Source organism: Eriocheir sinensis, chromosome 59, assembly GCF_024679095.1.
Source record: "Eriocheir sinensis breed Jianghai 21 chromosome 59, ASM2467909v1, whole genome shotgun sequence".
Taxonomy (NCBI): domain Eukaryota; kingdom Metazoa; phylum Arthropoda; class Malacostraca; order Decapoda; family Varunidae; genus Eriocheir; species Eriocheir sinensis.
In genome coordinates this window covers 3306279-3329933 of record NC_066567.1, presented here as the reverse complement: position 1 = coordinate 3329933, position 23655 = coordinate 3306279, and the positions used below count along the sequence as shown (strand labels likewise).

Genomic DNA, 23655 nt, shown 5'->3' with positions numbered 1-23655 from the left:
TTTTAGTAGTAGTAGTAGAAGCTATACATAGATATAGCTTGATTATTACATCATTTTACTCGCAGCAGGTCAGACATGAAAGCATAAGTGAGAAGAGCAGTCACATGAGCACTAGTGGGGGAAGGAGGCAGAGAAAGGAGAGGGAGGGGCGGTACCCGATAGGAGAGGAGGGGGGAGGGAGGTGGGGTGGGAGTTACTTGCACCATGATTCGAGCGGATGAGGGACGGGGAGGAGGAGGATGAGTGAGGTGTGGAGATGAGGTGGGAGGAGGGGGAGGAGCGAGTATCCAGTGGGAGGAGGGAGGGGAGTAAGGGGTGACGGGTGGGAGGAGGAGGAGGTAGGGGGAGTGGAGGGAAATAACAACGATAACACTTGTGGAGCAGAGAGAGAGAGAGACTTATCCAAGGCCTCGGGAGTGTTAATCGAAGGAAATAACGCTTGTTCTTTATTAATAGTGTTACCATTTACTCAATACGCGCTATATCTCGACCATGGTTCCCCGTGCATACTGACTGACTGATTGGCTGACTGACCTTGGGCACTTGCTCATCAAAACAACTGACCTCAGTGTTGGCATTACTGGCAGACTAACAGAGAGAGAGAGAGAGAGAGAGAGAGAGAGAGAGAGAGAGAAAACTTAAACTTACTTAAAATGTCATCTTAGCCATGCAAGCAACGAGAGAGAGAGAGAGAGAGAGAGAGAGAGAGAGAGAGAGAGAGAGAGAGAGAGAGAGAGAGAGAGAGAGAGAGAGAAAACTTAAACTTACTTAAAATGTCATCTTAGCCATGCAAGCAACGAGAGAGAGAGAGAGAGAGAGAGAGAGAGAGAGAGAGAGAGAGAGAAGGGGTGGGGGTCAGATATATAATTTAAACTTACTTAAACTGTCATTTTAACCATACAATCAAATCATTCGATCATTGGTTCACGGTTTTGTCGCGTGATTCTCATTGGCCTTCTCAGCTGTAGATTATCTGGAAATATCATACACGTCAATGATTAGATAATGGAAATGAGACAAGTTCGTGAAGAAAAAGCTGAAATATTATGTTCACCCAACCTGGCAGCATGTCTTGGTTTACGTCTCTCTCTCTCTCTCTCTCTCTCTCTCTCTCTCAGCGGGCAAGTAAGGATTAGTGGAAGCTATCATTATGTTTCACACTATAAAAATGGGGTTTTTTTCTTTAATGTCATTCCTTACCTCAATTTCCTCTCGTAAACATTCATTTGAAGATGTCTCAAGTCTGTCCACATTTCCTTCTTTCTAAGGAAACACTGTGGACAAGTAAATCACCAACACAATATAACTAAGATGAAGAAACAGGAAAAAAAAAACGAGACCAAGCATGGTGATAAGATAATGGATGTGACAACAGAGAAAGAGTTGAGCAATGACGAGAGAGAGAGAGAGAGAGAGAGAGAGAGAGAGAGAGAGAGAGAGAGAGAGAGAGAGATACGCGTCCCCAGCTGACTGACTGACTGACCTTGGACCCTTGCTGACTAAAAACAGCTGGCCTCTGCTGACCACACGTTAGGTCATCAATGTTGGATACTACTGGCAGACTGATGAAGAGAGAGAGAGAGAGAGAGAGAGAGAGAGAGAGAGAGAGAGAGAGAGAGAGAGAGAGAGAGGAGGTGGGGTTGATACATGATGCACTCAGAGGGGAAAACCGAAGGGAACAGCGGTCTCCTTGCACTGAAAGGATGTGAGGGAGGAAGGAGGGAGGGAGAGGGAGAGGGAGGAAGGTATAAAGAGGGACTTTGTTCTCCGCCCCGATGTTGGTGTAAAATGAGATCGTTTTATCTATTGTATTTCTTTTTCTTCTTTTCGACTTCCTCACTTCGTTTCCTTCTCTATTTGTTTGCTTGTTTTACTTTCTTCTATCTTCCCATTCTTTCTTTCTCTTTTTTTTATTTCTTCTTTTTTTTTCTTCTATTAACCCACGTAGTACTTACCTCTATATCCCTTACCCTCACTTCTTCCCTCATTACCTACCTACCTTTCTACCTACCTACCTACCTACATACATACATACATACCAAGATTAACAACAGCGTGTCTAGCATGTGACAGGAAATGACTAAGTGTGTACTTGCGTGTTGTCATGGTGTGTGTGTGTGTGTGTGTGTGTGTGTGTGTGTGTGCAAGGCCCGAAACGTTTGAGAATATGAGACAGGTCACCCACACACCTGCCGTAACTCCTCTTCGTGCCAGTGAGGTGTTAATTAATGCAGGGCGAAGATAGAATCGACTCGGCGTTCTCAAATGCTCGACAGTGACATCTAACTACGACATCCAAATCAGCTTCATTAGTGTTGGTATATTCTTTCCACTCGTATTGAATATATTGATCAAGTTTTAAACCCCGTACTCTCAAACGCTTTAGGTTCTCACAACACAAATTTTCCAAAGGCCACAAGGAAATAAAGCGTGTTCTCAGTAGTTGTCTTAACGTTAATGCTGCAGAAGCCTTGTCAAACTACCATTAGGCTCATAAAACTACCCATGGCAATACACACAACCTCTACGAAAGCCTAATGTGAGTGTGTACGCCCCGAAATGTTTTAGAATACGGGGATAAAATGAAAAAAGTGATTGAACACCATCATTTCTGTTTGTATGTTTGTGAGTGTCGGGGGTGGAGGGGGGGAGGTAATAGCCTTACAGAAATCGTTAAATGCGATGTTCTAAGACTGAAAACTGGGTAGCACCAAAGTCACTCTGGGTAGCACTTTTTTTTATTTTTTACAACAAAGGAGACAGCTCAAGGGCCCAAAAAAAGGAAACAATAATAAAAAAAGCCCGCTACTTGCTGCTCCTAAAAAAAAAAAATCAAAAGAGGTGACCGAAAGAGGGGTCAATTTCGGGAGCGTGGCGTCTTCTGGCTTGGCACACATGGAAGTCATTACGCAGCGGTGCCATTCACACACCATTAATGTTTCTGGGAAGAGCTTGTAATTCAGTCGCATCGTTCTGACGTCAGCGTCCTTGAAAGCGGATAGAGGTCAGCAGTGGGGGAGGGGGTGTTGCCCGGGGGAGGGAGAAAATAGTGCTAAGATGAAGGGAAAGAAGGAAGTAAAGAGGTAGGAGATGAAACAAGAGCAGAGGATGAAAAGAGGAGAGGGGAAAGAAGGAAGTGAAGGAGGAAAAACATTGGGAATAGAGAAAAGAAAAAAGAGAGGAGGGAAAAGAGGGAAGTGAAGAAGGAAAGGCATATGAAATAACGAAAGGAGTAAAACAGAGAAAGAAAAGGGAGGAGTGGAAATAAGAAAGACCAGGGAAGGGAGATAAAAATAGAAGAGCAAAAGGGAGATGAAGGGTAGGAGAGAAGCAGAAAGCAGAAACAAGTAGAAAAGGAAAGCAGAAATGACGAAGAGGAAGGAGGGACAGCAGGAGATAATAAAGAACAGAGGAAGAGGGGAAAAGGAGTCAGAATCAAGTAAACAGACAAAAAGAATTACAGCAGAATAATCCAATAGAAGAAAACAAACGTAAGCATGACGGGGAGGAAGAGAATAAGGAAGGGACAGCAGGAGATAATAAAGGCCAGAGGAAGAGGAAGGAAAGGCACCAGAATCATGTAAACAAAAAATAAACAAAGCAGAATTGAGTAAAGAAGAAAAATGTTAGCATGACGAGAGGAAGAGTGGACAACAGGAGATAATAAAGGGCAGAGGAAGAGGGAGTACAGGATCGAGGGACAGGGAGAGGAAATGGGGCAGGGGGTGAGGGTTAGTTAAAAGCCATGAAGGTCGTTAAGAGCCATGAAGGTCAGAAGTCATTGCTTGGTTAGGCCTTCTTCTCTTGACCCTCACCTCTGCCTCCTCCCTCTTTTTTTTATCCCTCATCTACCAACTACGTAGTACTTTCTCTCTCTCTCTCTCTCTCTCTCTCTCTCTCTCTCTCTCTCTCTCTTTTCTTCCCTTTTTCTATCTCCCTTTCTTTCCTTTCTCTTCTCTTTTCTCTTACGCAATAAGTGGTGCAACCGCAGAGAGAGAGAGAGAGGCGGGGGAAGGGGGATGTGCAAAACGTTTTCCCTGCTTCCTATTGGCCACGTTTCCTTAGTGGAGGAGGAGGTGGCGTAGGAGGAGAGGGAGGCATACACGGTGTGGGGAGAGGGTGAGGGGGGAGGCAAGGGGTGAGGGGCAGCAGTCTAGACAGGTTGGAGAAGGAGAGGAGGGGAGGGGGGAGAATGCAGCTGGCAGTGGCTTGAGTAACGGGGAGGAAGAAGAGGAGGAGGATGAGAATAGGTAAATGGGTACAGTGCCGATGACGAACATGTTGAAAAAAATTGCAGGAAATGGAAACTAATAACCGATGATGATAAACATGATAATGATGATAATAAGAATAATATCCAGCAGTAACCAGTAGCAACCAGTATAAACACCACCACCAACAATGAACGGAAATACAAAGCAGAGAGGAATGTAGGACTACGTAGCAAATGGTGTGCATCATGTCCTTGGCAGGGTAGCAACACGGATCTGGCAACGCTGCTATTGCCGTACTTCCCGCCAGGCACTCACTCACCATGCAGCGGGTGACAAAGGCATTTCCGAGAGAGAGAGAGAGAGAGAGAGAGAGAGAGAGAGAGAGAGAGAGAGAGTGTGTGTATTACCCGCTTTTTATCCGTCCCTGGGCATTAGTGTGAATATGAGAGATTTACGCCGAAAAAAAAGCTAAGTATATATGCTGAAGAAAGAGATTTAGCCTACTTGGAAGATTAGCTGAGAGAGAGAGAGAGAGAGAGAGAGAGAGAGAGAGAGAGAGAATCACGAACAGCCAAGAAACAAAATATATTCCCTAAGCCGGAGAGAACTGGATCACATAATATACGCACATATTTTCGTTTACCTTCCACACCTGATCGAGCCTTCCTAGTACTAATCAGCGTTTGGGTTACCTGTAGCAACACATACACACACGCACACACACACGCACGCACACTCAAGCAATCATTACACTACACCGCCCACCTTGAATTCCTTTAGCCTTCGCACACACACACACACACACACACAGGGGAAGGGGGGGGGGGGGGCAGGACAATGCTAAAGGTGATAAGGAGTTTGTGTGGTATGCTCTTATCTCTCCTCTTCTCCCTCCTTCCATTCCTTTCATTCCTGTATCTACTTTTATTTCTCCCCTTTTCACCTTTCCTTCCTTTCCTCAATAATCCTCCATCCCTTTTTCGTTCTTCTGCTCTCCTTCCCATTTATCTTTTCTTCTTCCTACTCTCTCTATCCCTTTTTTCTCCTTTCTTCCCTTCTTTCCTTAGTTCCCTTCATCCCTCTTTTTTTCTCCTATCCTTCCTATTCGTTCCCTTCCTCCTTCCTCAGTTCCTTCCTTCACCTTCCTCCTTCTTCCCCTATTTATTCTTCTTTCCCCTCTTCCTTAATTCCTTTCATACCCTTTTTGTCTCCTTTCTTACCCATTTATCTTTCCTTCCTTCTCCTAAATTCCTTCTTACACTTCCCTCCTTCTTTACTGTTCCCTATCCCTTTCTACCCTTCTTCCTTTCCTTTCTCTCTTCTTCATTCTTTCCTTCATTTTGTTCCTCTCTGTTCTCTCGTCTCACCCGTCCTCGTCCTCTGTCCCTACTTACCTCCTTCTCCCTTCCTTCATTCCTCTTCCTGATTCCCTCTCTCTTCAAGTGCGTGATTCATGTAGTGTTTTCCATCTCTTTTGGTGTTGCCATTGGCTTATGGTTTACCTTTAGGCAGATTTCCCCGAGTGAGTCACAGCCAAGGCTGGCACTTCGGTACAGTACGGTACGGAATACGGTACGGTACGGTTGAAATTTTAATAAAAAGTACGGTACGGAATTACGGTACGATATTTTTTCCTAATGTACGGTACGGTATGATACAGGTACGGAAAATTTAGCTAAATTCCGAACCGTACCGTACCACAGGCTTAAAGATTTTTTTCTTTACGTTCTTGCCCATTAGCGCCTGGTAGGCTATATTTAGGAGGCCTAAAACATGTATAGTCACTTTGTGAAAGTGCCTTTTCAAGTTTATTGAGGTACCTTAATTATTTTTTCACATTTTTTATGTATGTATATATATTTTCCTGGGGGTACGATAATGGTACGGAATACAAATTCCGTACCGTACAGTACTGCCAGCCTTGATCACAGCCCACAGCCCGGGGCGAGGGGAAGAAGGATATCACCACAGACACACACACACACACACAGGAAGGGTGGAAAGTGCTCACGATTCATTCAGCTTCAGAGTTTTATCGGAAGTGGGAATCCCTGTTGTTATTACTATTATTATTGTTGTTATTGTTGTTGTTGTTGTTGTTGTTGTTGTTGTTGTTATTACCAACCACCACCACCACCACCACCACTTCGACAACATCTACTATTACAACTACTACTACTACTACTACTATAACCACCACCACTACTACTACTACTACTACTACTATAACCATTTTTTTTTCTTTTTTTTTTTACTACTACATAAATGATACCTCCACCCATGTTTATTTTCCCGACACATAATCATGGAGGGCTCCATAGCTTGGAGGTCGTTAGCCCCAACTCAGTTCGCTAATGACTGTGGCATCCAACCATATTACTAATACTACCTAGCACTAAATCACCTATCATCTATTACCTTTCCTTCCCTACTCAGTCACTCCCGACCTACCCTAATGTCACTCTCCACCACTGTGGCTTCATAGTCCATATTGGAGATGTTGGTGGCTTTTACTACTACTACTACTACTACTACTACTACTACTACTACTACAACTACCACTTCTACTACTACTACTACTACTACTACTACTACTATGACTACGACTACAAACCCAGACATTAGGCATCTATATAACTCTTAATCAGATATACTCGTCTATTATTTACGAGCCTTCAACAGTTTAAGTAGGTATTTAACATTGTTTTTGAGTTCTGCCCTGATAGCATAAGCCCTTCATAACCGGATCTAAGCCTGCTAGCTCTTATCGCACGTTCGATAACACCAGTACCGAGAAATGTGATTAGTTTCTGAGTTCACTCCTATGTATTCCTCGTTCTGTCATTCCTCTATCCTCTGAGCCCTCGTCCACCCCCCTTCTCCTCCTCATCATCATCATCTATCCCCTCAATCCTTATACGCCGCTTCTCCTCCTCTTCGTCCCCATTGCTTTGATCTTTGCTGCTACTACTACTACAACTACTACCACTTCTACTACTACTACTACTACTACTTCTACTACTACTACTACTTCTACTACTACTACAACTACTACTATTACCACTACTACTACTGCTACACTATAAATAGTAATGTTAAGGGTCATACAACAAAGAACCCACAATTGATTAATAGACCCCGACACGTGAGTTATAGTTGTCTCTCTCTGAATGAATTCTCTTGCTTTTGCCATATTCTGATGTGCGGGTTAAATGACGAGTTAATTGTTCAACAGTGCTTTATTGCTCTTGATGTAATGTAGTGACTCAACAATGATTTATTGCTCTTTGATGTAACACGTAGTGACTTTCGTATTCCTGCTTCTGTGATTCTGATGGTGTGTTCGTGTCAACAGGTTTTGACCGAAAATGTATTAATCGAGTCGACGTGAAGGGTCTTCTTACTTACCACCTTACCGCCCCCACGGGCTCGCGGGGCTGATGGCGGTAAGTCAAAACGTGGATATATAAAACAGTGGTTCCCAACCTTTTTTTCAGGCGACCCCAATTATGCACCCCTAGACATGTCCGTGACCCCTCTAGTTTAGTTGTATATGTGTTATTATAATATAATAACACCATGTTTGATATTTTGAAGTCTTGGCGACCCCAGGAAAAACGATTGGTGAGCCCATAAAGGCTCGAGACCCCAGGGTTGGGAAAGGGGCAACGCGAAGAGACGGTGCGGGCCCAGGACACAGGGCGAGGATGAGGCGGACGGCGGACGCGTTGACGAGAAACATCGGTGTTTGATAGGTGTTGATGGGGATGCGAGTGTTCGGTGATGTGACAAGTGTAACGACAAAAAACACAGGTGTTTGATAGGTGTTGATGGGGATGCGAGTGTTCGGTGATGTGACACGTGTAACGACAAAAAACACAGGTGTTTGATAGGTGTTGATGGTAATGCGCGTGATTGGTGATCGTGACGATTTGATGACGAGTTGATGAGTGTAAAGAAATACATGTATTAATAGGTGTTGATGGTAATGCGGGTGTTTGGTGGTGGTGATGTGACAAGTGTAACGGCAAGACACAATACTGTGGTGTGTGGTAGGCGTTGATGGAATGCGAGTGATTGGTGATCGTGACAAGCGATAAGTCTACGGAACGCCCATGTCACGGTAAGCAGTAACAACACAGATCAAGATCCAAGGTCAAGAGAGTGCTATCGTTTGCAGGCTGTCGGTGGAGACCGTACACATGCACAGCTGTGAAGGTTTACCAAGAAACAAGAAATAGAGTTATCATACTAGTGCCAAGAGGGATTGCAAAGTATATTGTAAAGGGCAACGCCAGCACATCGGACGACAATTTAACGACGATCGAGTGTGGCACGTGTGAGGTGTTTGACTATGGATAATTCTTCTAATGGGTAACCATAAGAAATATATGAAAAGAACCTCCATTTTTGTTTTATTTCATGATGACTAACATTTGTTATTTCCCAATCCACTGAAAAAGTAGTTTGCAAGGAAACACATATCATACATGCCCCGCCACACAATAAGCTAGGGGACCCGGGGCAATACCTAAATGAGTGTTACCTCATGTAATAATCTGATCAGTCTTGCCTGCAATATTTACCTCTGACAAAATGAGCACTGCAGAGTCGAGATGAAGCAGACGGCCGCCAGTTTTCCCTCCTCACAGCTGCAATCCACTTCCCCCGCTCTTCTGGATTCGCTGGAAATCTATAAAATGACACAGCATCTCTCCCGTGTCGGTTAGAACATCCAACCGCACAGCATACGTATCCCATGACGAACACACAGAGCACTTGTTTAGCCGCCACCAAGGTTTGCTTTGATAAGTGACCACCGCCACTGACCACCAAGATGGCCGTGCAGGCCCGCGCTACCCCCGCACCCCCACTGATGACGTCAGCTGCAAAACTTCTATAGACGATGTAACAGTCAAATAACGCGGAAAATAATTGTTTTGTGCGAAATATTGAGACTAGGTAACGAGTATTTTTTTTCATAAACCAATAAAAAGCTAGTAGCTAGGGCATAGAAAAAATCAATAAATTAATAACTTCGTAATGAAGTGTTTTACCACGTGCTACTGCCACTCAGCGAGCGTTAATGCAGATTTGTTTTTACACATATGCCTCGGCCCTTGGGAATTTTAAGATGGCGGCTGCGGGGTTCAAGATTTGCACGGAGTCAACCAATCCAGTATATTAGAGATCAGTGGTTCAACTCCAATCTCTCGCCACGGTGAGAGGTGAAGCCACTGTTCCTGCCTGTAAACTCTGTGGTCGGCCGCCATAAGGTGACGGATTGGCGACCTTTCCATGATTCCACATGTTTACACTTAATCACTATTAGCTAGCCACCATTATGATATTTTAGAAAACTGAACCGATCATCGTGTTGATGAGACATTGCTGCATATCATGATCACAAATTTATTGCACTTAATTATACCTACAATAAAATAATGAGAAAAAAATATGGTAGTGTATAAACATTTTTGTTCACCATTTTTGCTTCAACTCCTTGTCATTAATGTACTTTTATTGTATTAGATTTTCGTTTAGTTTCAAATGCAGCACATTTTTTTTCCGATTCAGATGGTGTATGACATGTACCAAAGTAACAATAATCAGGGGGTAAAAAATGAACAAGAAAATAACAAGTCTATCTGACAGAGGATCGCCGAGGCGCTGGTAACTTGTACCAGACATAACTATTTGATGTTAAATTTATGTCTCGCCATCAGTCACCTTAAGATGGCCGCCAGTTACTTCTAAATCCAGGCTCTAGGAACCATCTATATCTATAGCTCTGTGGTCCAGACACTCACACCGCTTCCTCCTAGTTTTTGGCTTAATAATAGGTGACTAGCTAAAGGTTTGTACAGAATTTAAATATAAAATACTATTCTGGTATTATTGTCTCAACGTAGTAGAACTTAATTTATGGTTTATAAATGTCTGTCAGTCCAATGGCAAATTTAATCAGCATCGGATTAACCTAAAAGCTTACCTCAATTATGATTCAACTTGCTCTGCCCGGTAATTAATAGCTATTCGCTACTGCTATGTGGGATGTCAAAAATTCTTACAGAATTAAAAAATTATCCCAAACGGAAAAAAAACTTGTATACCACAGCAGCTAGGCTTCTGAACACAACTGTCTGAACGTTTGTCAGCCGTTGTATTACATTTATTGTCGATCCCCGGGCCAAGCCACAAGGCTCAAGAGAGTCTAAAGACTATAGACCGATCTCAAAATTTCACTGAATATATTTTTGATACACTAACCTCCTGGAACTGTTAAAATTACTTGATCGGTAAATAACACGTGATGAAGACAATAAAAGCTTTTTTATTAATCTATTGCTGTAATGCAAAGGTAACATGCATCTTACAGTTAAGCTAAAATAAGCAATTCAAATATTAAGTGTAAATTAAGAAGTGCTAGAACTGGAATGATATATCTATGCAACCATACATATCATGAAGTGCACACAAGCAATTCCTTTCTCATACCAAGCTCATTCCATTTTGAGTTGACAGAGGTTAGGCCACACCTCTCCGGAGTCCTGAATCTGCACAGTGCCTGCTAGAGTCAGCACAGCAAGCGTAGTTATGTATTTCTAGGGAGTGTCTTATATAGTTAATATCCTCTGCTTTGCTCTTATCTTGTTAGCTCCTGGCTCAGGACTTTGAAGGGTTCTTGTTACCCGCAGTGCAGCAATAAAATATGGGGAAGGAATTTTCTGTGTTCTTCAACTCTTAAGTGCTGACTGGTAGCCGTGATGTTCAGTCAAAACTACTTTAGAAGCCTGATTCACATAGATTTACGCAGACACACAGACACTCAGACCCCATGGTCCAGAGAGGGTTGTCTGTCCTTCAGTCTAAGTGAAATCCTACTAATGCCATGAAGACTTTGCATTTCGGCTTAAGAGAATATAAAGTTGAGGGAAGTTAAACTTGCTGCACATTTTCTGTATGAATTATGATGCTTCAGATTTTTTACTTTCAGGTAGTTTAAACTAATTAAGGAAAAGGTTTGGCCCTCTCAATAAACTCAAATTTAAATTAGCTTGTTGCAGATAACATTTAAATATAAATTAGGGTTATTATTTTAAAGAAATTTTGATTAATGAGTTTGGCTTGCTAAACTGATTCAGAATCAAATGATCATAATGCAAATGGCACTTTTCTGTATAAATTGTATTTAAATCACTTTTTACTTTCGTATAATTCTGATCAATGAAACTCTGGCCCTTTCAATAACACTCAGAATGCAATGAGCAAGTTGCAGATGACACACACTGATTCCATTCAGCTCTTGCACAACAGTCACCACAAACTGATGCTGGTGGTCAGCGCCTCAGCATGATAGCTCCCTCCCGGCCCAAAGTTGGGGTTTTGTGAGAAGGGTTTTCAAGTGTAGCCATTGTCATAAATTAACCCTAAAGTGTACACAAATACAATATAGAATTTTACTTTCCTAAACGTTTTATAACAGCATATAGCCAAACACACCCCTGCAGGGTGCATTTGTGGTCATTAGTGATGAAAATAATAGGAGAGAGAAGTCATCAGAGTATGGACAGACGAGTCGCTCTGACAAACTGTCTACATCATAATTCTTGCATCTTAAGGGGTTGCCATATATTTTTCCCCCACTTTTTTTTTGCATTCTGTTGATAAAAATTCTTTACATTCATTTAATTGTCACAAAAGTTTGGAGTGACTATTTTATATTTTTTAAGAAGTGAAAAATCTTCATAAACTGAGGTGAAGATGTCAACAGTTGCAAACTGCATGACTTCATGGGAGGTTCATGTTAAGACCTCAGCTAACCATCTGAGCACAGCATCCTATCCCAGCAGCACTGACCCTAACTAAGAGAAAAACACTGGTTAAGTTTTACACATTATAACTTCAACAGACTACATCACAGAGCCTAAGGTGTAGGGTATTCAGTACCACTACAGAAGCTGATCTGCTTCCCCAACACAAGGAAGGGAGGAAGCCAAAGCAAGGAACTGTTTACATTTACACCAACACAGAGCTGAATTGACGGTTCTGTTTCTGTGCTCTCTAGTAAAGGTTCAGAAATCCATTAGTTCAATCATAACTAGAGCTAGTAGGTCTAGCTGACCTTCCTGTCACTGCAACAGGTGCCAAGCTTCAGTGCTCAGACACCCGAGGAGAGTCTCCACATCCTCCCGGGCCGTAACGTGGCACTGCCTCACCACAAGCCCGGCACGCTGCACCCACGACAGCAGTACAGGCAAGGCTGGCACGATGCAGCCAATGCTGCCACCAGGAATAAGCCAACAGAGCCACACACCAGTGGTCTCAGAAGGGTGCCTTCCTGCTGTCTGGGGGAGGAGGGGGCACGAAATCTTTGCCTTTAACTAATGTCACCGAACACACAAGGCAGCGAGCAATGTTATTAAATAACTTCAAGGGCAGCAGAACACTGAAAATACAGACTCAAGACAGGCCATCAATGCCTGACACATCTGCTCCAAGGAAGAATGTGACTTGCACCTCATATAGAGGGTAGAGGGACAGCCACTGCTGCCCACAACACAATTCTTTGAACTCCATCTTATGGAGTTCAAAGAACTGGGTGAGACTGATCTACTTATCACAAAATCAGTTGATAAGTTAGAAATAATCCTTAAATTCTAGGATTATTTAGCCTCTGTTCCAAGATTGCCACACAAAATTCAGGCCACTGAACTGTAGAGTGGTCAATGCCTTGCACACACACTGTTCCTGGGCAGTGGTGTGGCACAGGCATGGCATGGCCACAATGCTCTACTTTGCAACATGACATTTTTATACTGTTTTCCACTGAAAAGTGTTTAGAGGTGGTGGGCTTAGCTTGAAGACGACTCAGGGAGGCAAGGCACAAGTGCTCAAAGAACAGCCACTGACTCTGTAAGTGATGTGTCACTTTGAACCACTTCTACCATGACCAAAATTAATTAATGTTTGTCCCCCTGGTAACTGCCTGCCTTCCAGTTCTTCACCGCCCACCTCGGTGCTTTTTGCTGCTCACTTCTGGAAAGCATCAGTGTCTTGGAGCAGCAAGCAACCCACCTCTTCTACATGTACGTATATAACATAATAGCAAAATCAGGGCTTCAAGCTTGAGTCAAACCTTATTCAAACACTCATGAAGGAATCTTATCTGATGTCATTTTTCATGGATATATTATTCACTGGTATTACATCATATGAAGATTTTGCCTAGTTGAATTTTCATCTTTCAAATTGCAACAGCATGTTGCACTGAACAACACACAACTTCAGTCTTACGAGGAGTGCTGGATGCAGAGCTCGACACTGCCTGGAGATGTCAAGCCTTGGCAGTGGAGGTTGTTTACCTTCCTCATGGTGTCTCGTTTGAATAATGTCATGTCACAGTCTTTCCACCCAACGCGTTAGAACGTAAAGCAAGTTGATGACGGAGTTTAACACATGATGACATTTCAACAATAAAACATAATGCATCAGAAACAGCTCCCACTAGCCAAACAGCATTCAGGAGTACTGTGGTTTGCCAGGGAGGCAGAGGTGAAGTGGTTCCTTGTTTCAGCCTTTCTGTTGACTCATTGTTTGCTAATAGTTATACACACGAGACTGTGGGACCTGAGGGTACAAGCTGTCATGATTCCTGGTCTTTTGTGGCTGGATGATGAGTCTCCTGAGCAAGTGGGTTCCTCAGGGTGTTTGGTGTTATCAGATGGGTCAGGAGAGGCTTTCTTGTGCTTTAAGTGTGTGTGTGTGTGTGTGTGTGTGTGTGTGTGTGTGTGTGTGTGTGTGTGTGTGTGTGTGTGTGTGTGTGTGTGTGTGTGTGTGCTCTCACTTTGACCACAGTACTGTTTGCCTCTGTACAGTTCCTTCCATTGTCCCACTTATATCCAGGTGTTAGGGGATACCACAGCTTGACTTCCCTCTTTTCCCTGGCTACAGCCTCCACACACTGGTCCCACAAGTCTCCTCCACCTCCCCGGCCTCACCTCTGCTAGTGGGCGCTGTTCCCAAGTCATTCAGGCGGCTACATCTTGTTATCAGGGCGAGGCAGCATGGCATGGGATTCTTTAGGACTGCACAAGTTTTCCTGGGTCACTGGCGCTCCCCAAACCTCCAGTCAGGATCCTACTGCTCTCAGTCAGGCCGAGGCTGAAGGTCTGGCTGGCTCCGCAAAGACTTTGCATGCAAAGCGCTTATCAATTAATCATCATCAAGTGTCCCTAATTTTCACCAAAACAGTGACAGATCAAGATCGTGTGGCCATTCTCAACACTTTGCAAAAAATGATTGTCTGCCCCAAGAATGTCCGGCAATAAACTATGCTGGACCCTCAACAGCTGGTGTGGCTCATCAGTGTGGCTGCAGCCGGTGCAATGTTCATAACACATGGTTTTTAATGTTTTCAATTTTTGAATGAATGAATCTGAATGTTCACCAATTTGCTTGGCAACATTCCTGGGGGAGGCTGTGAAGAGCACCAACCACCTGGATAAAAGTTTGCACTGTCCAAAAGAATCCCACGCCATGCATTACGACCACCTAGCACGGTGTCTGGATTACTCCATGTTGGGGGGAGGGTCTGGTGAGGCTCCATCCATCACCTCCCGCATCTCAATCCACGCCCCCCGGCTCAGCACCTTGACAAGCTCTCTAAAGGTGGGAACTAAAGCAGGGTCACACCTGATCTGAAACACAAGAGACAACACATAACTCACTCTTCACTAAGTGTTTCTTTGGTGATGGGCTGGTGTGTGTGTGTGTGTGTGTGTGGGGGGTATTTCTTTGGCGATCAACTGGTATGTGTGGTGATGGGCTACTAAATGTGTTTGTATGTTTGATGGCTGGTATGTGTTTTCTGGTGAAAAGCTGGTGTGTGTATGTGTGTGTGTGTGTGTGTTTACCTAGTTGTAGTTTTACAGGGCCTGGGGTTACGCGTTTGTGTGGTCCCGTCTCCATATTTGTATTTGTTCAGCTTTTCCTTAAAGTTGTGCACATTCTTTGCCGATACTACACTCACTTAGTCTGTTACAAATCTCTGTTTCTTTGCAGGAAGCTACATTTCTTTGTCTCTCAAGCAGCTTCCTTTTCTCAATTTTTTACTGTGTCCTCATGTGTTGCTGGTGTTTCTTCCTTCTCTTAGTAGTAACTCCTCATTGTGTATGAGTGTATGAGTGTATGAGTGTGTGTGTGTGTGTGTGTGTGTGTGTGTGTGTGTGTGTGTGTGTGTGTGTGTGTGTGTGTGTTTAGCTAGTTGTGTTTACCTTACTGTGGTATACAGGAATCAAACTACACTCATGGGGTCCCATCTCCAAAGCTCAGTTTATTGAGTTTAGGTTTAAATGCATTAATAGCTTTGGCTTGAACTATCTCCTTTTTTAAGTCATTCCAGGTGTCAATGGATCTATGAGGAAAGCTGTGCTTCTCAATATCTCTCACGAACCTTGTCTTCCTCAAATTCTTTCTGCAACCTTTTGTATTTCTGGTGTCCCATTCTAACAGGTCATCCCTGTTAATCATGTCCATTTCCTTCACTGCCCTGCACACTGCAGTCAGATCTCCTCTTTTTCTTCTCTCCTCCATGGTAGGAAAACACAATCTTTTCATTTCCTCCTCATATGCCATGTCCCTCAAGCTTGGTACTAATTTTGTCAATGCTCTCTGGATTCTTCCTCTCTTCTTGATTTTCTTTCTGTGTGGAGACACAGTTGCTGCATATTCCACTCCTGGTTGAATCACTGGCAGGACAAGCCTCATCATATCCCCATCCATGTAGTGCAATGCCACCTTAATCATGGTTAGCTTACATGTTTCTCTTGTAATCTTCCTCATGCGTTTCTTTGGGGAAAAGCTGTTCTGGAATGTAACACCTACATTTTTGTCCTCTAGTGCCTTCTTAATTTGATTGCTCTTTATTTCATAATTCCAGATAACTCGGTTTCCCACTTCAAGAACTTTACATTTCTTCACGTTATGTTCCAAGTGTAGCTATTTACCCCTCCCACCATGTCATTTATGTAAATCAAGAATATCCTTGGGCCAACACTGCTCACTGTGGTACTCCATTTGTTACTCTGGTCCATCACAATATTATGATCCTCATCTGTCTATCTCTCAGACAGTCCTCCATCCACTTCAGAAGTTTCCCCTCGGTCTTTTTTTTCCATTTTCCATAAAAGACGCCTCTGTGGAACCTTATTAAAGTATTTTTTTCAGACCCAGATACAAACAGGCCACCCCACCATTCTCGCTCCTATTACACATTGATTGCCCTTGTATAGAGACTCAGCAGGTTTGTGACACTTCTCTCCTGAAGCCAAACTGATGATCCATTCAGGTTTTTTTTTTCCTTTTTTCTCTTTTTGTTAGTGTGTGTGTGTGTGTGTGTGTGTGTGTAATTAACCTCTTGGTCTGCTGCGGGTCTCTCTCGAGACAGCCAGCCGTTCCCCTATGGAAGAGCAGAGCTCATAGTACCGATCTTTGGGTTGGACTGAGACCACTCACACACAACACACCGCGACAACAAGGTCACAAATCCTTGCCTGACGTTGCGTACCTACTCACTGCTAGGTGAACAGGGGCTACACATGAAAGATGATAAACCCAACTTATCTTCACCCGGCCGGGGAATTGAACCCCGGTCCTTCTGGTTGTGAGCCAGACGCTCTACCCCTGAGCTACCGGGCCATGTGTGTGTGTGTGTGTGTGTGTGTGTTTATTTGATGATGAGATAGTAATGCTCTAAAATGGATTCTATATATATGGAAAACTATAGCAGGAGTCAAGTCATAAAATTTTTAAAGCAAACAGCTGTTAGATCTCAGGCTGATGTTGACCACCCCCACACCTGGCCCACATTTGCTCCCATCCCCAATCAGCCTTACCTGAAGCTTAGCCTCGTGGGGAGACAACGATGGGAGTGGTGCAGGTGTTTCTGCCTCTCCTGCTTGCATTCCCTCACCTTCCTCCTGCATTTCCTGCTTTACTCTCTTCAGTGCTGGCCCCTGTGTGTGGGAAAGGCACACTTTACACTTGGCTATAGTTATCTTTTTCAAACTGAAGATAATTTTTTTACTTTAAAACTACTTACACTCACTGGAAATGTGACACTGAATAAATCTATAATACATCAATAAATTAATAAATTAATGTATAAGTAAATAACAAGCTTCTTGGTCACATATTAGACAAGACATGTACTCATATACACACACATACCTTTGCTTTCCCTCCAGAAGAGCGCTTCTTCTTCCCTTGTTTTGGGCTCTGGCCTTCCAGATTCTTGTCACGATTAACATTTTTACAAATTCTCAATTTGATACGAGCTTCCGTCAGCAAATTATCGCTGTCAGAGAGAAAAAAAAAAAGACAATTAATGAAGGTTAAGAAGTCAAGGAACTACTACTACTACTACTACCACTGTCATACATGTGGGTCTCCTCTCAAAGCAAATGAAATACTGATCACTTCTGGAGAAAAATCTTTTGCCAACAATCCGCCCAAGATTCAAACCCGGGCCCCTAAAGGCTGAACATGAGATGGACACTCTAGTGTCAAGCCACAGGATGCCTTTCAGGCTTAAGGCTTTTGTAGTCTTTATCAGTGTGTCAGGTCATTGCAATACTACCTCTGTTACTACTACTACTAGGACTACAAATAATAATAGAAATAATAACAATAATAATGATGAAAATTATTAATATTACAATAATATTGTAATAATTATACAAATTTCATTCAATTCTATTTTTTTTCTTTGAAAAAAATTGTACTATGGACGAATAAGAAAGAACTTGTAAAATGAAAACCTGAGAATATCATATCACCTGATCACACTGTAGATTACAGTAAACCGTCCATAAATTGAACTATTTGGGGGAAGACATAAAAAATAACAGAGCATTCGAAATATCCCTAAAAAAAAAAAAAAACAAAAAAAAAAAAAATTGTGCAAAGCCAATCAAGGCTGCTCCAGAGTGTAACAGCAATTCTGATTAATTCTTGCTGGAATAGAGGTGGACCACACAGCTATAAATTTATATGGCTCTGGAATACTGTCTTCTGCTACGGGAAGGTGAAGGCCTTGGGTGAGGGGTGCAGTTGTAAACAAAGCATGGAACTGAAAAGTTTGAGGTGCCATGAGTGTCAGATAAGCTAGTTTTGGGTGAAAAAGTTACAAGTTGCATCTGGTGCACACAAATCTAAACCACTGTTGAATTTAAAAAAATAATTCAGCTATTCCTTGCCTTGCACCGCAAGGGTTCATGAGGGACGTGAAGCAGGCAGCCTTTGTTTTGAAATGACGCGGTCCAGACTTGCACCAAATTCCTAGCCTTAAACTATCTTTGACTGATTTAGAACATTCATCCCGAAGTTATCCGGACAGGCGCTGTATATCCTGGAATTTAGACCGATTTACGAATGTGTTCAGAACCCCATATCAGTTTCATACAGCCGATATCCAAAATATAGAGGTCCAATTTATGGAAGGTTTACTATACGTATTTCACTAATTAACCAAACCTACAGCTGTAAGTTTATACTTTCTATTTGTTTATACCTCGTTCCATTAGTGAAGGAAATAAATACTTTTTTACTTAATTTTTTTGCTTAAAAATCATGCCAGGCCACTAAGTCTGAAGCATTGGGGCTGCATAGTCTGAACACCTCGGTAAATTTTCATAAACATGACTGTCAGAGAATGACTATATTGTCCACACTTTAAACTTTATTGTTTACTTCAGATTCACTTAAATACTGACCTCCTTCTCTTTTTATTAATTTTAGTTGACTATAAAATTCAGGAATCTACTTTGTAGTGAATTTTAGTCTCTCTCTCTCTCTCTCTCTCTCTCTCTCTCTCTCTCTCTCTCTCTCTCTCTCTCTCTCTCTCTCAGCTTTGCCACACTCATATACTTACTGCACATCACACAGCTTCAGGATCATTTCTTGTCCCTTGCCATACTTCCGGTGACATGAGTTTAAGCACCAAAACACAACTGAAAAAGTGAAGTTGCCCTCATCAGAAGCATTGTAGGGCACAGGAATCTCTACAGTGGGGTGGCCTTGGTCTTTTAGCTTCACCGCATGGAGTTTGGGGACGTGGAAGGGAAAGCCTGCTTCATCATTGTCATCATGAGTCTTGCAGGCGAAGACGGGAGTGTCGTGGTGAACTCCTGTTGTGTACCGCATCCCAACTTTCACCACATGGCCACCTTGGGCACCCACCACCTCAATCGGGATGTCTTTGTTGGGCATGGCAATGAATAGATCATCCTTCATCTGTTGAAGGGTTGACATTTTAATTATGATGTCAGTACAAAGGGAAAAGATTGAAATGTAAATTTGATGAAAAATGCAAAAATAAACAAATAGAAGAAAAACAATCAATAAAATTTTGCTTTCATAATATATGGTAAATCCCTATGCTGTGCTGCTGTGCTGAGCTGACCACAAAATGTGACCTCACCTTAATAGAACCCTAGCCCTCCAACAGCCAGTGCACGTACATGTGCTTAATAAAATGCTTTCCTTTAAGCCCCAAATACACTACTGAATTTCGGTTCACGAATGTGCGCGAATATTCAAGTCATCCTGTGTCGTGGACAAGTTCAGCATCTTTCTTGCCTGTTCCTGGCCGTTCGGGGACATGTCTGCGTCCACCGTGAGACTTTTGACAGTTGGTCACGACCGCCACGAAAGTTTCATGTTGCATGAAAAATTCGCGGGCATTCACTGAATGTGCACGAATGCAAAATGGATGCCGAATCGTCGCCGACATGTCCCAGACAATTCGGCGTCCAATTCGCGGTGTTCGCGAATTGTCGCCAAATTTTGACCATTGAAATTTTAATTTTGTTGGCGAATTAGTCACTGACATGTCGCCGACTGGACATGTCTCCAACATGTTGCTTAATGGCCAAGACTATTCAGGGACATGTCCCCCGAATATTCGGCGAATATTCGGTTAATCACGACACGGCAATCGGGTCACTGTGGGAGGTGTACACGGGTCTCTCTCTCTCTAAATATATGTATATATATATATATATATATATATATATATATATATATATATATATATATATATATATATATATATATATATATATATATATATATGTGTATATATATATATATATATACATATATATATATATATATATGTATATATATATATATATATATATATGGAATTAAATAATATAATAATAAATAGTAAACAAGAAAATATGAAAACAAGAAAAATCATGAATTTATAAAAGTTATAAAACTAACATTTTCATTTATTTCATACTAATTTATTTACTATTTATTACTTTATTTATTTCTTAACATCATTATTCTGCCATTATTTAACCTTTGTTTTATTTTTTAATTATTTAAATTTATTTCTTCTTTCCGTTACTGGTTTGTTTACATCTCTGCTTATCATGGGAACCTTGTTTTGGTCTGTCAAATGTTTTATTTTCCTATGATGCTCTTTCATGGATTAAAATAATATAATAATAATAGCAATAATAATAATAATAATAATAATAATAATAATAATAATAATAATAATAATAATAATAATAATAATTCTAATATGAGAAAGGCAGCAAAGCCAACACTCACCCCATGTGTCTTGCCACTTCCCAGGATCCGAAACTCATGGTACTGCCCCTCCCTCAACCTTTCCCTTTTGATGAACTTCTCAATATCATCAAGGGAGGATTCGCTGCGCACCCTGCCTTCAGGCTGAGGGGCAGTCACAAAATGACAATCTTCCACTGGCTTGTAGATATTGCTGCCAGAGGTATATAAGTCTACTGCAGTAGCTATGAGATCAGTAGACATATTCTCACTTCCAAGAGGTGCATAGGCGTTAGGAACCAAGTCCTCATCAACGTCAGGCAGCCAGCAAGCAATCTCCCTCATACTGGAGGTGTCTCTGAAATGAAAAGGGGTTCTTTTTAAGGTGACTGACGGACACACTTTATCTTCTTTCACGTGTAGCCCCTGTTCACCTAGCAGTGCGTAGGTATATGACGTCAGGCAAGGAGTTGTGACCTCGTTATCGCGGTGTGTTGTGTGTGAGTGGTCTCAGTCCTACCCAAAGATCGGTACTACGAGCTCTGTGCTTTTCTGTAGAGAGACCCGCAGCAGACCAAGAGGTGAATTTACACATTTTCTATACCTCTATCTACTCCCCCTATCCATCTTCCCTTTCTTCCTCTTTATCTTTCAGCCACCCTTCCCCCCTGTCCTCCCAGCAATTTCCTCTATCTTTCCATCCCACATGAACAGAATACTCACCCCAACATGGGACTTGCGAAGCTGTGGTTCATTGTGATGACTGAAATAGAAGAAAAATATGTTATTATGCCACTGCATTGTACTGGTTCTGGAAACTTCTCCCATGAGAATACTCTGTTCACAGGCAAGGCTCATGAGAACCTTCTACAAAGAATATATAAAATGTACAAAAAAGGCTATATAATGAGTAGTGAGTTGGTCAGAGTGAGGCAGCCAGGGACAAGTCAAGGGGACTCAGTCACTCACTCAGGAAGCAAGCAGGCAGTGAGACAAGACACAGCATGGAGCAAAGAAAGGCAGGGAAACTTCAATACTCCTGAATGTGACTGTTATTATGCTACAGGTGTAATTACATCGATTTACCTCCCTAGAGCTGCCTCCTGAGCGTGCCATTCCATACAGCCCACTGGAAGCAGACATGGGAGAATCTACCTAACCTAGCGTACCATTGCTAACCAGATCGTTGGCAACACTGCTCACCTCCCAATGTCTGCCGCCGCCAACAAAACAAATGTATGTATATGCCTTTTCACTACCATCGCTAACCAACCTAAAACAGGTGGCGGTATTTGTCCACCACCTTCTACTAATGTATTATATGTATGCAAAGGGTTTTGTGAAGGTTTGGAAGAAAACAGACCAAAATTAATACGCCGGAGTTATACTGAACCTTTACCTTTTATTTAACTCTATGATCTCGTGGATTATTTATAAAAACAAAAAATCCGGATAGGCTACTCTTTAGCTCACTACCGTCGCTCGAGGCACAAAAACAGTTCCTCCACCAAGTTTGTACCCCACATTTGGTTACGTTAGGTGCGCCTATTGGAATTAGCCATGAAATGTTTGAGGGAACCCGCACGGCTGCGGCAAGTGTTGAAGACCAGTGTATAAAGTCAAAGGGCTCTTACCAGCAGAGTGACTTCGCCCTTATTAGCGTCACTGAAAAACTGGGAAATATACATGAACCTCCAAAAGGGAGTGGGAGGGGACTTCGCCCCCCTCGACCCTCCTGTGTTTTCCACGTTTCTTCCCAATGGGCTACTCCACCGCCCGCGGCCCCGCTGGTTCGCACACTATTCCCCCCCCCCCCCCCCGGGGGATACTGCTGGCTTAGGATAAATTTTCCCCGGAGAAAACTTCGGACAGGGGAAGGGCACGACGGTAGGTTAGCGGTGGCAGTGCTTCCTGTGGTGGTGTGGTGCTTGAGGGTTTGGTACACACACACACGTACACACACACGGGCAGGTGGTAGGCGTCGAGGTGATATAACATTCTCATCATGTTCTTTAATACGTCTCCATTCTTTGTAAATTTTCTTGAAAGGCGACGATAAAGCAAAGTAATACCGGGCAGAATACTACTCCATCATCCCATCAACTAAAACAAGTAAGAGCGAGCGTGAATAAGACCATGAGTGCCACGACTTCTGTTTAACTGTTGAAGTTTACTTACTTGATTCAATGTTTTAGAGTCGATCCCAAAGAGCTCAGTGATCTTGACCACACGTCCTTCTTCTATCACTCTCAAATCTTTACTGTGCTGTGCCACGGCTCGCGCTCCTCCCCTCCCTTCGCGCGCTGCAGCGGTGGGCGGGGCTTGAGGCTTCACAAACGTATCTGCAATTCCCTATACGTAAGCAAGCATCTCCCCCCCTCTTCTTCCCCACTATGTAGAGTGACATACTAATTATAGTCTTATGCGTAACCCTACAGGTTTTGTTGTTATACATAAGGCTGGGGGTCAATACATTTTCAGTTACGATAGATATAAAAGCCCTATAGTCTCCTTGGTACCGGTGTTGCCAGCCGAGGGGGACGGTGGGGCATTTTGCACCACCTTACGAATTTCCTCGTGGTACAAAGCCTTTCCCCATGCCCAACACGAATCATATTGAGGCATCTTCGTTTCTAAAGTTTTGTCGATAACTAAAGCACCTCCTACCACTGCTATGAGTCACCCGATGCTTGTGTTGTGGCAGGACTTGTGTGCGTGTTGCAGACACCGTTGTCTGGCAACTGGACAAGAGTTAAGACAGTCACATGACGTTCGCTTTTTTTTTTTTTTTTTTTTAACATATTTTGGAAGTTGCTTTATTGATTCTCTCTCTCTCTCTCTCTCTCTCTCTCTC

General features: G+C 42.7%; 2 protein-coding genes and 1 long non-coding RNA gene across 10 annotated transcripts in view; 1 reads left to right on the top strand and 2 right to left on the bottom strand.

Moving 5' to 3' along the window:
* The window catches only part of LOC126985380 (uncharacterized), a 97023-nt gene that overhangs the window by 18052 nt on the left and 55316 nt on the right, over positions 1-23655 (bottom strand). For 7 of the 8 annotated variants that reach the window (XM_050840178.1, XM_050840174.1, XM_050840176.1 and 4 more), the window contains one exon: positions 10533-13844. The gene's annotated coding sequence lies outside the window, so the exon portion shown is untranslated. Of the gene's footprint in view, positions 1-10532; positions 13845-23655 lie in introns of those variants that run through there. The other variant, XM_050840172.1, reaches the window with a different exon arrangement.
* Positions 6404-14060, top strand: LOC126985387 (uncharacterized). The gene is made up of 2 exons (XR_007738661.1): positions 6404-8038; positions 8108-14060. It is a non-coding gene; the product is annotated as an uncharacterized LOC126985387 (long non-coding RNA).
* Positions 10533-23115, bottom strand: LOC126985383 (uncharacterized). Its single transcript, XM_050840188.1, has 7 exons — positions 22980-23115; positions 21525-21564; positions 20844-21159; positions 19147-19508; positions 17445-17571; positions 17111-17230; positions 10533-14914 (listed from the first exon to the last, which is right to left on the bottom strand). Exons 2-7 carry the CDS (start codon positions 21554-21556, stop codon positions 14786-14788), a joined length of 1086 nt encoding a protein of 361 aa, XP_050696145.1. The 5' UTR covers positions 21557-21564; positions 22980-23115; the 3' UTR covers positions 10533-14785.

What these genes read in the sequence shown, in the direction of transcription:
- LOC126985383 (XM_050840188.1), bottom strand. Translation starts at nt 21,556, where the DNA reads ATGAACCACAGCTTCGCAAGTCCCATGTTGGG. An exon ending in CTGAAGCTGTGTGATGTGCA is followed by an intron (nt 17,572 to 19,146) that starts GTAAGTATATGA and finishes TCTCTCTGACAG; the next exon opens with CGATAATTTGCTGACGGAAG. An exon ending in CCCACGAGGCTAAGCTTCAG is followed by an intron (nt 14,915 to 17,110) that starts GTAAGGCTGATT and finishes CTTGTGTTTCAG; the next exon opens with ATCAGGTGTGACCCTGCTTT.